Raw genomic sequence first — 13,725 nt, 5'->3', positions numbered from 1 at the left:
TGGAATAAGCCCTTGAGAAAAGCAGGCATTAACAGATATACCCTTCAAGAGTAGAGGAGATACAGAAGGCAAGGAAGACCTACAAAGCCAAGTTATGGAAAATCGCCAGACAAAACAAAGACAAACACTGGATTGAACTTCACAAAGCTCTGAAGAAAATAAAATCCCACCAAATTTTGGAGACTGGTCCATAAATAATCAAATGGTAAGAATCCAAATGTGGCTTCGTCCATTGAAGCTTGCGAGTGGACCAGATACATTTCCAAGTTTTACAGTACAGCAGGTGAAGGGTCAGGCTTGGCCCGACTGTCTGTCAACAGTCAAGATATAAATCAGTACGACCAAAGTACATCGATTCAGACTAGTTTGTTTACATTAGACATTTACTGTCTGACCTTGAAACATAAATAACATGGAACTTCTCTCTAACTCCTGTTGCTTACGTGTTGGTCAACATCATTGTCTGGGTGATTTGACACTTTAACAGGTTCCTCGAAAAATAAGGACAATGTGATATCTGGGTCAAAGGTAGACAGGCTAACTTAATGTAATGACCCAAAGTCCACAAAATGGAATCTGGCCTTTGGGTCACTACAACATAAGATACAGCATATAGGATACGCAAGTCTCATGAGGATGTACAACAGCTGCAGCCATATTTAACTAACCACATTTATAAGGAGATCGATTATTCAAGCACAAACTGTTCATGCTGCTTAGTCAACGTAATGACACTTTTGTACTGTTAATTACAGACTTCTACTCTAAGAACAAGGGGACAAAACAAATGCAGAAGGCCTACAGAACGGGGTTTCAGTAAAACAGTTACTTGCCACAGGTATGGATCAACGGCTCACTTTGCCAGTTACCGAAATTTTCTTGGTATTGGAAAAGTTTGTCTTGCTTTGGCAAAGCAGGACATTTTAGCAAAGTGTGTAGAAGTGGAATTAACATAAAGGGGTACTGCGTAATAGATAAAAATTATCAAACGAATACACAATGTATAGAACAAGCAATGGATGAATTTGTTTTGTTGTAAACCTGGAGAAACAGCGCATTATAGATACAGTTAAAATATGAAGATCAATGTAATTACTGACAACAAACCAGTCAACTTTTTGGTGGACTCTGGTACTAGAATCGCCATTGTTTCTATTGCAAAAAACATGAAAATACAAGATAAGAAAAGAACCTGTGCCCCCTGCCCTCCTGTTGTGATTACTGTTTGAGGGGATCAAGATAGAGTTAATAGATTTCTTCTGGGCTGCTTTTTAAATAAAGATGGCAGCATCCATGTCAAAGTGCATACAGAAAAGAAAATGTAAACATGCTTGAGTGGTGGAATCAAGCAGACTTCAAAATGGGACTGTCTCCAGGAGAAAAGCACATTCCTTGTTAGTTGATGATGTAATTCAGTCTTGGTGCCAGAGATTGAAAGATGTATTTATCGATAAATTGGGCACAATCCAATGGCATGAACATGCCATTAAAATAAAAAAGAATCGTCCGAGGACACGAGGAGGATCATTCAGGACTTGGTAGTACGTGATCCTTCTGCTAGCCAGAAGGGTTGGGCTTACAATAGACACACTGGTTAGCACATAAATCAGAGCTTTCTAGACCGTGGCGCTGGACACAAGGATGATTGATCTAGTACTTGGTAATCGAAGATCCCTCTGCCAGTCAGGAGGCGGGGCTTACAACAGACTCGCCAGTCAGATGCATTAATCAGTACCTTGTAGCTCACATGCCCGCTAAGAAGGGGGCCTGTCCTGCAGCCGGACAAGGCTGGGCTGAACCACCCCTCTTTGGCCTAATTATTTAACATCCGGTGCAAATGGTCAAGCATAGACTCCCCTGGGGTAGCCCCACCAACGTAAGAGACACAACCATTGAGGGGTTTCTGAGCTGCATAGTGGATGTTGTATGAAAAGAAACTGAAATTGCAGAAAAATGTCTCTCCTTATCAAGTGAAGCCCTTACCCCTTTTCTTCCTCCAGCTTCTGCTCCCTCTGTATAGAATTCAACCACAGTGGAAGCTCAAATGCATGCCACACCTAACAACTTTATTGTTTAGTCATGTTTCACACCAACACATGTTAGTTTTTATTCCCTTGCATGGTCACCTGTGTCTAATTCCGGGTCTGCTACTGAGCAAATGGAAAAACTTCTGAAAGCATGCAATAAAAAGTATCTGCAAACCTGTGAAGGGCCAAGGATATGGTCTCCTTGTCTCATGTACACATATTAACAGAGCTGATATACTATAAACGTATGTTTCTTTTAGATATGACTCTTCAAACGCTACTTAACCGTCTGGCGACTAGTGATACATTGCAAAATGAAGTGACTAGATTTCTAATATCGCACATGGCTTAGGCACCCAAGGCATCTGTGCATGAGTGCCCTATCCATGCACAATCCGTGCCTGTAACTTCCTCTTTAACATGTCCATCAGTCCTAATTAGGGGAAATCATGCTTTCCAGGGGGTGAAGGAGGTGCATTTGGGTGAGCCAGCAAAGGACGCTGCTATGCCCCTGAAGTATCTTCAACCTATCATCTTCCACTGGCTTGTTAATATTCAAATCGCTTATTTTCAAAATCCTGATTTTGTCTCTTGTCACTATCCTAATCATTGCAGCTCATGTATTTTATAGTGGAATACAGTTTTTTGAATAAATATATTGAAAGCTTTCCTGCATTATCTTCTTTGCCTGTGTGCGTAAGAGACTCATTTCTAACGGGGAAAAAGGGTAAGACTTGTTGCACTGCAAATCCCTGAGAGGATTTCAGAGTCCATGCACTAGGCTGCCAGAAATCACCTTTACTATTAATGTTTTGGGTTGCATGCTGCTACAGAGCCAGGAGGGTTGGGTCGACAGCTGCCAACTGTTGTGGGAGTGACTATATATATATATAATGTGTGTATATGTTCGGTGGCATGTGCAGCTGCAGATACACATGCTGTGAATTATCCTGCCATCTAGTGTTGGGCTCGGAGTGTTACAAGTTGTTTTTCTTCGAAGTAGTCTTTTCGAGTCACAAGACCGAGGGACTCCTCCCTTTCGGCTCCATTGCGCATGGGCGTCGACTCCATCTTAGATTGTTTTCTTTCCGCCATCGGGTTTGGACGTGTTCCTTTTCGCTCCGTATTTCGAATCAGGAAAGTTAGCTAAACATCGAAAAATCGACTGTATTGTTCTCGTTCGGTACCGGGTTAGTGTTGTTGTATCAGCACCTATAGCAGGAGCGCTCCGGCAGCCCTTCGGAGCTTCCGTTCTTCAGTGGGGCCTGGTCGGCCCGACCACATCCATCGTCGAAGACTAATGGACCTGACCTCCTTCCGCTTCTGTCCGAAGTGCCACTCGAAGTATCCCTATACAGACCAACACCTGGTCTGTAATCTGTGTTTGTCACCAGAACACAGGGAGGATACTTGTGAGGCTTGTCGAGAGTTTCGATCTAAAAAGACCCTACGTGATCGAGCGAGAGGACTGCAAATGGCGTCGACACCCAGAGAACAACTCGACGTCGGAGAGGAGGAAAGAATTTCCATCCAGGGGACAGACTCTGACGAATCCGAAAGTGAGCGACCCTCGACGGTGCAGAGAACAGTGAGTAGAACTGCCCCGTCTAAAACTCACACAAAAATCGTTAAGGCCAAGGGGGCGCCACCGCCAGCAGGCCATGGCTTAACCCATCGAAAAGAAGGTGACCAAACATCGGCACCGAAAAAGGCCAGAGAGTTGCCGAAGACTTCCGACTCCGGTCGAGATTCCGGCACCGAACGATCTCGACACCGAGAGTTCGACTCACCCAAAGTGAGAAAAATATCGTCGGAACCGAAAAGGACATTTTCTGAAACATCGGTACCGAAAAAAGCGGCTTCGGAGACAAAAAGAAGCTCTTACACAGAAGAGTAAGGAATTTCCAGCCAAATGCATGAAAGAGACAGGTTTGAGCAGGAAATAAGTATGGATGAACCAGACCATACGCAAAGGAGGTTGCATATCCAGAAAGAGACTGGGAAAATACAAGCTCTTCCTCCAATTAAGACCAAAAGAAAACTGGCATTTCAGGAGACAGAAATGCAGGCAAAGGTGGCCAGAGAAAAATCCCCACCACCAAGGTTTTCACCACAACCTTCCCCACTACACTCACCACAACTGTCTCCAGTGGGAACACCTCCAATGCAGTCATCTACACATACAGGGATGACACAGGATGATCCTGATGCATGGGACTTATATGATGCACCAGTATCAGATAACAGTCTGGACTGTTACCAAACAAAGCTGTTACCTCCAGAGGACTGGGTATTCTCAAACATTCAAAACAAGTATTCCAGGAGCCAGTTAAAGGAAGGGCTATCATGCCTAGGGTGGAGAAGAAGTACAAGCCTCCCCCAACGGATCCTGTGTTTATAACACAACAACTTACACCGGAATCGTGGTTGTAGAAGCAGCAAGAAAGAGGGCAAACTCTCAATCGTCAGGAGACGCTCCACCGCCTGACAAAGAGAGTAGAAAGTTTGACGCAGCAGGCAAACGAGTGGCAGCACATGCAGCCAATCAATGGCGGATCGCTAATTCGCAAGCCGTACTTGCTCGCTACGATAGGGCACACTGGGACGAGATGCAACACGTTATACAACACTTGCCCAAAGAACACCAGAAACGTGCCCAGCAGGTTGTGGAAGGACAGGCAATATCCAACAACCAAATAAGGTCCGCGCTAGACTCGGCAGGCACGGCAGCACGAACGGTCAACACTGCGGTAACCATTCGCAGGCATGCATGGGTAAGAAGCTCGGGATTCAAGCCAGAAATCCAACAAGCAGTGTTGAACTTGCCTTTTAACCAAGAACAATTGTTTGGGCCGGAAGTGGACACAGCAATTGAAAAGTTAAAGAAAGACACGGACACGGCCAAAGCCATGGGCGCGCTCTACTCCCCACAAGGCAGAGGCACATTAAGAAAGCCACAATTCAGAGGGGGGTTTCGAACGCAAACACCAGAGCCTTCCACCTCTCAAACCAGACCCACCTATCAGGCACAATACCAGAGGGGAGGGTTTTGTGGCTCATATAGAGGAGGACAATTCCCAAGAGGAAGGGGAAAGTTCCAGACACCTAAAACAAGCCAAACCAAACAGTGACTCCAATGTCACAAAACCCCAACACTTATCACCAATGGTGAGGAGACTTACCGCATACTATCAGTACTGGACACACATTACCACAGGCGCATGGGTCCTGGCCATTATCCAACATGGTTATTGCATAGAATTCACAAATTTCCCGCCAGATGTGCCCCCAAGGGCACACAATCTGTCCAAACAACACTAAGACCTATTACAAATAGAGGTCCAAGCACTATTACAAAAACAAGCAATAGAGCTAGTACCCAACCATCAGAAAGGAACTGACGTCTACTCACTATATTTCCTAATTCCAAAGAAGGACAAAACGTTAAGACCTATCTTAGATCTCAGAACACTGAATCTCTTCAAGTCAGACCACTTCCACATGGTAACACTTCAAGACGTGGCTCCCTTACTAAAAAAGGAAGACTACATGTCAACATTGGATCTCAAGGATGCGTACTTTTACATACTCATCCACCCTTCCCACAGAAAATACTTAAGGTTTGTAATACACGGCGTACACTATCAATTCAAAGTGTTACCGTTCGGGATAACAACAGCCCCAAGGGTATTCACAAAATGCCTAGCAGTAGTAGCCGCTCACATAAGGCGACAGCACATGCACGTATTCCCATACTTAGACGACTGGCTAATAAAAACCAACACTCAACAACAGTGTCTTCTTCACACGCAATACATTATAGAAACTCTACACAAACTAGGGTTCTCTATAAATTACCAGAAATCACACCTGCAACCATCCCAAATACAACAATACTTGGGGGCAACACTCAACACACAAAAAGCAATTGCCACTCCCAAGTCCACAAAGGGTCCAAGCGTTCCAAAATATAACATCAAGCATACAGTCAAACCAACACTACCCAGTAAGGTTTGTAATGAAACTTCTAGGCATGATGTCTTCATGCATAGCCATTGTCCCAAACGCAAGATTACACATGCGGCCCTTACAACAGTGCCTAGCGACACAATGGACACAAGCACAGGGTCAACTTCAAGATCTAGTGTTGATAGACCGCCAAACACACTTCTCGCTTCAATGGTGGAACCCTGTAAATCTAAACTAAGTGCGGCCATTCCAAGACCCAGTGTCTCAAGCTGTGATCACAACAGATGCTTCCATGATGGGGTGGGGAGAACACCTCAACAAGCACAGAATACAGGGTCAATGGGACAATCAACAAAAACAACTTCACATAAATCATTTGGAACTGCTAGCATTGTTTCTAGCATTAAAAGCATTTCAACCACTGGTAGCCCACAAACACATTCTTGTCAAAACCAACAACATGACAACAATGTATTATCTCAACAAACAAGGGGGGGGACACTTGTCACAACTGTGTCTCTTAGCAAAAAAATTTGGCATTGGGCAATTCACAATCATATTCGCCTGATAGCACAATACATCCCAGGCATTCAGAACCAATTAGCCGACAATCTCAGTCGAGATCACCAGCAAACCCACGAATGGGAAATTCATCCCCAGATCCTACAGGATCACTTCCTCCGCTGGGGAACACCGCAAATAGACCTATTCGAACAAAAGAAAACACAAAAAGGCAAAACTTCGCGTCCAGGTACCCACACCCTCAATCCAAGGGCAATGCACTATGGATCAGTTGGTCAGGGATATTTGCTCACGCTTTTCCCCCTCTCCCACTCATTCCTTATCTGGTCAACTAACTAACTCAAAACAAACTCAAACTAATACTCATAGCACCAACCTGGGCTCGCCAACCGTGGTACACAACACTGTTGGACTTAGCAGTAGTACCTAACATCAAATTACCAAACATACCAGATCTGTTAACACAACACAAACAACAGATCAGACACCCAAATCCAGCATCGCTCAATCTAGCAATCTGGCTCCTGAAGTCTTAGAATTCGGACATTTAAACCTTACACAAGAGTGTATGGAGGTCATTAAACAAGCTACAAAACCTACGACAAGACATTGTTAAGCAAACAAATGAAAAATATTTGTTTACTACTGCCACACTAATCAGATTCAACCACTACATGCCTCCACAAAGGACATTGTAAGCTACTTATTACACTTACAAAAGTCTAATCTAGCATTCTCTTTCATTAAAATACATCTCACTGCAATATCTGCCTATCTGCAGATTACACATACAACATCGCTTTTCAGAATTCCAGCATTTATGGAGGGACTAAAAAGAATCATACCCCCAAGGACACCACCAGTACTTTCGTGGAACCTTAATATTGTATTAACACGACTCATGGGACCAACATTCGAACCCATGCACTCTTGTGAGATGCAATACTTAACTTGGAAAGTAGCCTTCCTAATAGCTATCACATCACTTAAAAGAGTAAGTGAGATACAAGCATTTACTATTCAAGAACCCTTTATACAAATACATAAACATAAAGTGGTTCTCCGTACAAATCCCAAATTCCTACCAAAGGTCATATCACCATTCCACCTAACCCAAACAGTGGAACACCCATTCTTCTTTCCGCAACCAGACTCAGTAGCCGAAAGAGCTTTACATACATTAGACATAAAGAGAGCACTAATGTATTACATTGACAGAACAAAGCAATTTCGTAAAACAAAACAATTGTTTGTGGCCTTCCAAAAACCTCATGCAGGTAATCCTATATCCAAACAAGGCATCGCCAGATGGATAGTTAAATGTATTCAAACTTGCTATATTAAAGCAAAAAGAGATCTACCTATTACACCAAGAGCACATTCCACTAGGAAAAAAGGCACCACAATGGCTTTTCTTGGGAATATACCTATGACGGAAATTTGTAAGGCAGCCACCTGGTCTACGCCTCATACATTCACTAAGCATTACTGTGTAGATGTGTTAGCAACGCAACAAGCCATAGTAGGACAGGCTGTATTAAGAACATTATTTTCAGACAACTTCAACTCCTACAGGCTAAGCCACCGCATTTTGGGGAGACTACTGCTTATTAGTCTATACACAGCATGTGTATCTGCAGCTACACATGCCACTGAACGGAAAATGTCACTTACCCAGGGTACATCGGTTTGTGGCATGAGACGCTGCAGATTCACATGCGCCCTCCCACCTCCCCAGGAGCCTGTAGCCGTTATTAGTTGAATGAAAATTTTAAATTTGTAATTAAATATTATTTTAATACACATTATGTACATACATATCTACTCCATTGCATGGGCACATCTAGTATACTCACAACTCCTACCTCACCCTCTGCGGGGAAAACAATCTAAGATGGAGTCGACGCCCATGCGCAATGAAGCCGAAAGGGAGGAGTCCCTCGGTCTCGTGACTCGAAAAGACTTCTTCGAAGAAAAACAACTTGTAACACTCCGAGCCCAACACTAGATGGCAGGATAATGCACAGCATGTGAATCTGCAGCGTATCATGCCACGAAAAGATGTACACTGGGTAAGTGACATTTTCCATATATATATATATATATATATATATATATATATATATTTTCATGGACGTTATCATTAGGTTCTGAATTTACTTGTACAAAACCATAGAAATTCAGCAGTTATAGTCGGAGTTCTTTCAACTAACTATAACTCACGCCCTAAGGTAACTATAACTTGCGCCCTTGCCATGCACAGTTTTCTTATCAGTAAAGTTATTACAAATGTTGCAGTGATATCCAAGATGCCATACAAGATCCTATCAATGACATGTGGAGTAATTAGCTGTACGTGGCGAAGGAGTGAGTTATAGTTGACTTAGGGCCCCCAAAATTTAAGTATTTACACTGGGCCCTAGGGGAAGGGGTCCCAGGGTCGATATCAGCCTGAGGAGAAGGGGGCCATGTCGGGTTGGGTTGTTATAGGGGTTGGCCACAGGGACTGGTGGCAGACCAGTCCCTGCGGCCAACCCCCGCTGCACACAGCTGAAGGCTGTGCACAGCGTGGAGTTGGGTTGCTATAGTGGTTGGCTGCAGGGACAGGCCACAGGCCAGGCCCTGAGGAAAACTCTCGCTGTGCACCACCAAAGGCCGTGCGCAGCGCGGGGTGGGTGGTTATAGGGTTGGCAGCAGGGACTGCCAGAGGCCATGCACAGCACGGGGTTGGATTAACATATGGTAATGAAAATTACTGTACTTTAAAAATAAATTTTTAAAAAAAAGAAATTCCCTGAAAAAAACAAAGGTTACAGGGACGTTATAGTTAGGCTCCCGTTTTAAACATACAAAACCATAGTAATTCACCTGGTATAGTTAGTTATTTAAAGTAACTATAAAACGTGCCCTAAGGTAACCATAACTTGCGCCTTTGCCATGCACTAATTTCCCCACAAATTACGGCACTCATTTCATCTTTGATAACATCATTGATAATTTCAATGTATGTTTGCTGTAAACGTTTTGATGAAAAAAACTGCATGGCAGCAGCGCGAGTTATAGGACGAATAGGGAAGCAATGTTAACTTGAATCATCTTTTTCTTTAGAGCAGTTTTAAGATTCAAGTGTCTGTTATAAAATGACATTTTGCATGTTTAGTCTTAAGTAGGCTGCAGTGTATTTATGCATGGAAAAATGCCTTAAACTAGATATCCTTATTGTAAACAGTGCACCAGGGTCTCGCACACTGGCGGGACAACAGGGTCTTGCATACAGGCGGGTCAATTCAAGTGTTTCTGACTTCGAGGTATCACTGCATTCGGAGAGCTAGGCTTACAAAACTATTCTACCTGTAAAGGTGCTGTTAATTTAGCAAGGCTGGTTGTGTCTGTTTTTGCCCCACTCTTTAACAAATTTGTTTTTAGTTGGGATAAATACGGTATGAATGTTGCTAATGTAGACTGATAGTAAATTATTTCATTTTGCCTGTTCTACAGCTTTCCGCGGTGTCATGAATAATCCTTCAAAAACTGTACGAGACACATTAATCAATCAGTGCGCACAGATACTTGCCTGCTACAGAAAGAACTGTGCAAGCCCCTCCTCTGCCGGACAGGTATGTTTTTTTTTTTTGTTTTGTTTTTTAAGTTAAGTCCTATATGTCTAACATACAGAAGATTTATTCTCTTTTATATTTTCCAAGCGTGCTTTTAATTGCTCAGGGATAATGTAAACAATAATCGTTGTCTGGGGATTCAAAACATAAATATTGCGGCACATATTCCTTGCTGTATAGCACAACACAGCTTTCCTCTAAACTTAAGAGGCGATATAACCGTAAGAAAGCTAAACTTACTTTATAAAATGTTTTTTTGAACAAAGACATGAAGTACGTGATGAATATGGCATATAGAATGTCACCATGTATTATTTCATTCTTGAGAGACACCAGTTAGCCCAGTTTTCACTGGTCTCACTGCAACATGCAGCATGCAGTGTTGCATCCATTACCCATCATCATGGAAACACCACTGCAGAATTCCCACTGTAAGATTTCCCTTGAGCCCATATCGCTAGCTACTGTTTTTGGGCACCCACGTATATATATTTTTTTTCGGCCACCATGCACCAGTTCATACACTTTTTCCACATTTCCAAGTTGGGTGGCTCTCTTGCTTCCCATTGCCTGATCACTTTCCGTTTTGGCACCATAGGTCTCAGTCTGAGAGATGCCTTTGAGTGCTTCTGCAGTGTCACATCTACACATACGTCTAGTACGTACAGTTTGGGATTGTGGATAGCCATGTGGCCTGTGAGGTCAGAAAGGCATTTCCCCACCTCCTCCAAAAAGGTCACCAACTGCACACATTCCCTGATCACGGGTATACAATTTCCTGTCTTAAAACCCCCACGAGAGCATTCTCACTCTCTTTGTCCCCTAAATGTAGTCACCCGTTCCCCATCGAAGTAGGCTCTGTGAAGGCTAAACTTCAGGGCAGAATCAAATAAATAGTTATCACAAGGAGAAAATGTTCTCCATGAAAACATTTTATTTTTAGAACCATGACCTACACTGATGTTTCTCAGATGTTCTACTAAAAGCAACAGGAAACTAGAATAGACGTTTAAGAAAAGGAACAGACGCAATATAATTTAACAAAAATTAATAATTTTACGGTTTGGATAATATATTACCAGTATCAATCTACTGCTTGTGAGCTAGTTTTGCCCGTCAATCACTGCATAGAGCACGAGTAGAATAGAATAGTAGGGCTGGTGAGGGGGATTGGAGGGATCACCAAGACCATAATCACTGAGTATTTCAGGCTGTTTCTTCCCTGCATAATGCTAGTCTGATTTTTGCTGGGCAGATCAGGGAGGAACATAGTATCCAGATTTACTAGGCACATTCCTGTATGTTTTTCCTGATTCTGCTAAGAGACGTTTGATGCAACCCTGGATCGAGTGGGACAGTATCAGCTGTCATCATTCCTGGAATACCACTCCAGCCCACCCATGATCCTGTCCCAAAAAACTTTGGATACCGTTGTATCAGGTTTAATTAATTTTGAACAACATACGTAAAGATGTACGATGTTAATCAATGTTGGTAGCCATGGTTAACTGCTGTTACTATTTAATATCCAGATTTCTATCTTTTTTTTCAATCTTAAAATCTATCTCACTATTACTGCTTAATTGTTCACAGTAAGCAGTAAAGACAAATATGACACTTTGGTGGTCTTTACTACCCTGGTGGTCGGTGTTAAAGCGGCAGTAAAACCGCCAACAGGCCGGTGGAAAAAAAATTGAATTACGACCGTGGCGGAAACCACCAACATAGACAGCCACTTAAAAACTCCGACCGACACGGCGGTACAAACGAACACCGCGGCAGTAGCCGCCAACAGACAGGCGGAAGACAATGTACCGCCCACATTATTACAAGCCACCAATCTGTCACCTTTTCCGGGGCAGATACACTGCGAACAAAAACACGGAAACAGGACTTGGAAGGAAAACGCTCACCTCTACACATCCCACGAGGAACCAGGACGCCATGGAACCAGAACTTCAGATTCTTCCAGCCCTTATCTTCCTGTTCCTCTACCAGGAGCACGAACGCGAGCGGCGAAGACCACGGTGAGTACTGCACCTACGACACAGGGGAGGGAAAAAACAGTGACACACACACGCAATAACCCCAACCCCACCACCTAATACATCATGATACATCACAGTTGCACCCCTCAAACCCCCCTGGAAGAATGCAAGGACAAAAGGAAATGAGTCGAATGATTGTAATACATACGAAGACAGTAATCAAAAATATATACATATATTAAGATATTCACACTATAAACAAATATATACACCAAGAATAGAAGTCCAAGGTATTCCACTATCATAGTCCGTGGACCACTGGGCCCAAAAGGCATTGGCGAGGCCCACACTCAATACCCGAAAAAGACGGAGAGAACACTGCTGGAGCATCAGATAGAAATAAAACAGGCACCTCAGGGGGAAAAGGAGGGGGGGCGCACCTCAGCCGGATGAGTGCATGACACCAGATCCACCAGGGGGCTCCATGCCCACTGTTCAATCCTGGGGAGTGCAAAGCCACAGTCTCTCAAGTCTCTACAGTGGGTGGGTTGCCCACTGTTATATCCTGGTGAGTGCAAAGCCACAGTCTCTCAAGTGGATAACATTCTCCACTGGTTTCTGGAGGGGGCTTTGTACCCAGAGTGCTTCATCCTGCCAAGGTATGGGGTAGTGGATGCTGTTCTCCACTGGTTCTGGAGGGGGCTTGGTGCCCAGAGTGCTTCATCCTGCCAAGGACTGAGGTAGTGGATGTTATACTCCACTGGTTCTAGAGGGGGCTTTGTGCCCAGAGTGCTTCGTCCTGCCCGTGGCGGCCTCAGTAGCGTCGGAATCATTGGCGCTCACTGGCCTGCGGTGCTGCTGGCGGCGGTGTCCTGGGCAGCGGTGCTGCTGGCGGCGGTGTCCTGGGCAGCGGTGCTGCTGGCGGTCTTGTCCGCCGTGCAGATCTTCCCAGACTTGCCGGTTTTACTGTGCCCATTTCCCCACCTTGGATGGTGGCGCAGCTGTCTCCACACCCCCAACTGTACCCCTGGGAGCGGCTTTGGTGGCTGATTTCTTTCCCCTCTCCCACCGGGCACTGGCCAACTTTTTATGCTTTACAGATGGGGGACTGTCTGTGCTCTGGCTCCTTGCCACACTGGCTGCCCTGCTGCCTGGCGCACTCCAGAAGCCGGTTACTACTGGCACCATTGGTCCCGCAGATGATGTGGCTGAGGTGCTGGGTTGGGACCTGGAGAGTCGGGCCCTAGGAGACTGAAAGGGTGGTGGACATGAGGGAAAGAGGTCAAGGTTGGACAGGAAAAGTTTCTTAGGAACATTGGGACAGGTAGATGGAGGGGGTTTGGGAGTGGAGGAAGAGGTAGTGGTTGTAGAAGGTGTACGTTTGGTGACTGGGTTAAGGTGCATGGGCTGGAGGCTGACGTGAGGTGGATGGCTGTTGGGTGGGTGTGTGGCTGCATTTGTGTACCTTGGGAGGTGGCCTCACAGACACACTGGGAGAGGACACAGGGGACGTGTGAATGGTAGTGGGGGTGGTGACTGCACGTGAGCGGGGTGTGGTGGTGGGTGTGCTGGTGATGGACGTAGTGGCTGAGGATGTATTGC

General features: G+C 44.6%; 1 protein-coding gene across 2 annotated transcripts in view; it reads left to right on the top strand.

The window, feature by feature from the left end:
• Nucleotides 1–13,725, top strand: part of SEC24C (SEC24 homolog C, COPII coat complex component) — a 1,280,009-nt gene that overhangs the window by 803,560 nt on the left and 462,724 nt on the right. For both annotated transcript variants that reach the window (XM_069240542.1, XM_069240541.1), the window contains one exon: nucleotides 10,017–10,135. In XM_069240542.1, coding sequence (XP_069096643.1) covers nucleotides 10,017–10,135 — 119 coding nt within the window. The remainder of the gene's footprint in view (nucleotides 1–10,016; nucleotides 10,136–13,725) is intronic.

This window comes from Pleurodeles waltl, chromosome 6 (genome assembly GCF_031143425.1).
Source record: "Pleurodeles waltl isolate 20211129_DDA chromosome 6, aPleWal1.hap1.20221129, whole genome shotgun sequence".
Lineage (NCBI taxonomy): Eukaryota > Metazoa > Chordata > Amphibia > Caudata > Salamandridae > Pleurodeles > Pleurodeles waltl.
The sequence above is the reverse complement of the archived record's forward strand: the minus strand, read 5'-3'. Positions and strand labels throughout refer to the sequence as shown.